At 37.9% G+C, this 4,312-nt stretch overlaps 1 gene segment (V, D, J or C); it reads left to right on the forward strand.

Moving 5' to 3' along the window:
* Positions 1 to 1,127: 1,127 nt before the first annotated feature.
* On the forward strand, positions 1,128 to 3,802 carry LOC138833335 (immunoglobulin kappa variable 2-24-like). The segment is given in 3 exon segments: positions 1,128 to 1,198; positions 1,536 to 1,832; positions 3,166 to 3,802. Coding segments are annotated over 3 exon segments (465 nt in total).
* The last annotated feature ends 510 nt before the right edge of the window (positions 3,803 to 4,312 follow it).

The following is a 4,312-nucleotide window of genomic DNA, read 5'->3' on the forward strand; positions in this document are numbered from 1 at the left end:
CTTCACTTAATAATTTTTTCCAAGTCTTTCCATATCCTTATGAATGATGCAATATCATTCTTTCTGATAGAAGCCTAGAATTCCATTGGGTCTATAAGTCATATGACATATATGACATATGACATATGTCTATATGATTCATTTGTCCATTGATGGGTATTTGGGTGGATTCTATATTTCAGGATAAGGTAAGATCTCATGAAAATATGACAAGAAGGAGTGGAAAAACACTAAGGCTCTTAGGCAGAGCTCAAAAATTCCTAAGTAAAGATCCAGAATCAAAACAACTCAAAAAAAAACTGGATAGGTGGATTGCCTCAAACTGGAGAGTTTCTGCATGGCAGAGTTTATACATGGCAAAGGACATAACTAGCAAGATAAATAGAAAGCCCACAGAATGAGAGGAGATTTTTACTTTTTATGCATGATTTTAAATATACTTAAAATATATTTAGCACTCAAAAATTTAAACCTCCTAAAAATAAGCCTGCAAAAACCCCAATAATCCAACTAATAAGTGGTCTAGAAAATGTGGTATATTTATACAATGGAATTCTATGCCTTCATCAGAAAGAATGACATTGCCCCATTTGTTAGTAAATGGAAAGGCTTGGAAAAAATTATTTTAAGTGAAGTAAGCCAGGCCCAAAGAAGCATAGGTCCCATGGTTTTCCTTATTTGCAATAAATTGTATATGATTGGGACAAGCAGGAAAGGTCAGAAAAGATGATGTTAATTGAAATGAACCCCAAGTGGGGACAGAAGTGTTTTTTTCTTGCTTGCTATTGTTTCTAATGTATTCATTAGGTATCATATGATTTTTTTTGGTGCTTTGTATGTCTCTTCCCCACGGTATAACCTCTGTTTTCACTGTATTGATGTTGGCATAATTTGGGAAGTGGAAGAGAAAAAATAAATTTAATAGGGATACAGGGTGATCCATCGCAACAATGAGATATACAAGACACTATGTCAAAAAACAAACTGGATGGCCACTAGACACCCTTCCTTTTTCTTTTCTTACACTGTTACAGCCACCTGGCTATTTGCATATTGCTCCCTAAGGAGGACCTTCCTTTCTAAGTCTGAAATAAAGGCTCAGCTCTAATCTTCCTTGACCTATCTAGATTCCTCATTTCAGTCCTAAAAATGAAGTCCTTGTCTCAGTTCCTGTGGCTGTTAATGCTCTGGATCCCTGGTAAGGGCAAAGGGAGGTGAGGAATCAGTGTGGGTGGGAGGGTGAGCTCTCATGGACCAGGGGTAATTTATCCATGTATTAGATGTTCATGGTAGGGCAATGAGGTTTAGGTCTGAGAGAGTGAGGAACAGTCCAGAAAGAGTGAGAACTTGTGCTTGAGTGAAGACTCTGCTAGATACACTTTTCTGCAGCAAGAATATTGCTTTTAATACTTAGTATTTTAAATTAAAAATCAAATCATGAATATGAATAAGAGGAAACATCTAAATAAAAGTAATGCATGCATGTCTCTCTATGTTTATATATAACCTTGCACTCTGTCTTATTCTAATTTCAGGATCCAGTGGAGATGGTGTGCTGACCCAGACTCCAAGATCCTTGCCTGTCACCCTGGGAGAGGCAGCCTCCATCTCCTGCAGGTCTAGTCAGAGTCTTCTACATAGTGATGGGAACACCTATTTGTACTGGTTCCTACAGAAGCCAGGCAATTCTTCACGTTGCCTGATCTACTTGGTTTCCAAACGAGGATCTGGGGTCCCAGACAGATTCAGTGGCAGTGGGTCAGGCACAGATTTCACACTGACAATCAGCAGGGTGGAAGCTGAGGATGTTGGAGTTTATTACTGTTTTCAAGGTACACATCTTCCTCCCACAGTGATACAGCCTTGAACAAAAACCTCCCGTCTGGCTGGGTGAGCTGCCCTCATGGCTGGCTGGTCTGGGGAGTAGCCCAACAGATTGTGTGAGTCTGCCTAGGAGGAAGATATTGAATTCAATATAAGAGTGACTCTGAGTAGAGGTGAAGAGTATATGACACTAAAACAAAATGTAATCTGTAACAACCAGGAGAATAATTACCTGAATATAAAGACCAGATAAACCATAGGTATTTATAGAAAAATGCAATTCTCTCTTCAGTAATATTATAGCCAACCAGTAATTTAAAAACCAAATGTCTGCTGTGATTATTATTCTCTCTGTGATGAAACTTATAATACTTCCTTTCAGCAAACACTAGCCTACAACTTTTGCCATGCTTTCTGTTCAGAACCTGGAAGCCCAGTTGTGCCTTTTCTAGCTTCTGCTCTGTGTGTTCATTAAACCCTGCCTGACCATCAAACCATCACCAGATTTTCATCAGTGTCTCTTGGCTGGATCAACCTGGGGAAGATACAAAATTGCACAAAGCACAGTAATCCCTGCCTTCTGTGTCCTGGGGCTCTGGTTCTATTGAAGAGAATGGTGTGTGGTTAAACCCTGCAATGTGGTTCATATGTCCCAGAAGTCTGAGAGTGAGCACTTTTTCAAGGGTGCTATATTCATCTGTTCATCCTCTGTGTCTTTATATGAAAAACCATGTCAAGAGGGCAGCATTAATCGTTTGTGTCTTGTATCCACTTCTATCACCTTAGACACCTGGAACTATGACATCTCACAAGCTAGTACTTTGGGAAATCTTAAGTCTCCACCAGTGTCCAGTGTGCATCTGCTTCAGATGCTATAAATTGTTTCACCGTGATGCTCTCCAGTCCATCTGGGGAAAAGTGGCAGGAAGTTGGAAATGCTCTGAGTTCATCAAGGTATCATTCCTAGGAGAAGTATAGGTCTGGAAAGTACATGAACTAATGGAATAGCTTTAAGTTACTTATGGAATATCTTAACAGGAACAATTAATGCAATGTTTATCTACAATTGTAGCATTTTTGGAAGACCAGCCAGAAATGTCAGAGTTGAATCTCAGTTCTCCTCTCTGCTCAGGCATTTTAACAGGATATACAGAAGTACCCATCAGATTTCTAATTCTCACCTAGGCTCCTCATTTTCTCTCACAAGTCTGTGAGTCATCAGAAAAGAAAAATTAATTATAATGGGGCCTCAAACACAGTGCTATTACTGTGTGATTGACAAGTCAGCTGCAGAATATACGTAATTCTAAGTGGTCATTTCCTCTTATGTCTCTCTTCCAGATCAAACAATTCCACACAATGGAAACAAGACCAGGGACCTGCAACAAAATGAAGAAGCTGAGCCCTGCCTGGATTGGGCACATCAGTGCAATTGTGAATTTGTCTTTGCACTAACATAAATGATTTGTGTTACGAGCCCCTAGATTTAGAAGAGCTTGTTATACTTTATTATTGTTGAAAGAATGACTGGTTTTATATGAAATATGAATACATAAAGAAGATGAATTTTTATGAGAACTGATTACATAACGAAATTATTTGTAAAAGAATTATAAAGCCATAGAATACAGAGCCAAATATGAGATTATGTAAATAAAAATAATGCAGTTGAGTTTACCAAAGAACCTTCTGAAAAAAAACAATTTGCAATTGACCCATGAACTTCAATAAATATCAGAGGAATTAGAAATGGGCTTACATATATGAACTTACTAAGAGTCAGATATCCACATGAACATGTTAACAAAAAAAACATATTTAGACATATAAAATATATAAAAACATATATAATACAGGTTGATTCATTGTAACAATGAGATGTGCAAGACACTATCTTGAAAAGAAACTATACAACTTGGGTGGGGGAAGGAGGAGTTGGGAAGGTGAGGAAAGAAAGGATGGTAGGAGCAAAACAAAAGAGGAGGTTGCAATGCTGAATAGGAAATGTGCTCATTACCTTATTAATGTAGCTGTAACCCTCTGTACAGCATTTGTACAATAAAAATATATAAAACATATCTAATATGTATAAAATATGTAAAAATGTATGAAGTTCTCAGTTGCCTACGGCTCTCAACTATTTCCTCCTGTATATCTGGGGATGGATATGACTGAGTCATCTTAGGGCTTAGAATCCTATATGAGGCCCTCATTTAGTATATCCACAGGAAACCAGAGAGGGAAAAGGATTCTGGGAAATACACTTCCTGTAGAAACTGTGTAATAGAAGTTGAGAGCTGGCCACCTTTTGTGGTCATATGACCCAAAACTCAAAGATTTGATCAGGATTTCATTAGCCAAGAACATTTCCACACCGATTCTAAATATCATCAACATATTGCAAGCAAAGCAAGGAAGTTTCATTAAGTCACAGGTCAATGGCAAATGAAATTTTTGCATGAAATATGTAAGAATCTCTTCACAAACA

The sequence above is a fragment of the Dipodomys merriami genome, unplaced genomic scaffold, assembly GCF_024711535.1.
Source record: "Dipodomys merriami isolate MVZ:Mamm:240054 unplaced genomic scaffold, mDipMer1.0.p SCAF_204, whole genome shotgun sequence".
Lineage (NCBI taxonomy): Eukaryota > Metazoa > Chordata > Mammalia > Rodentia > Heteromyidae > Dipodomys > Dipodomys merriami.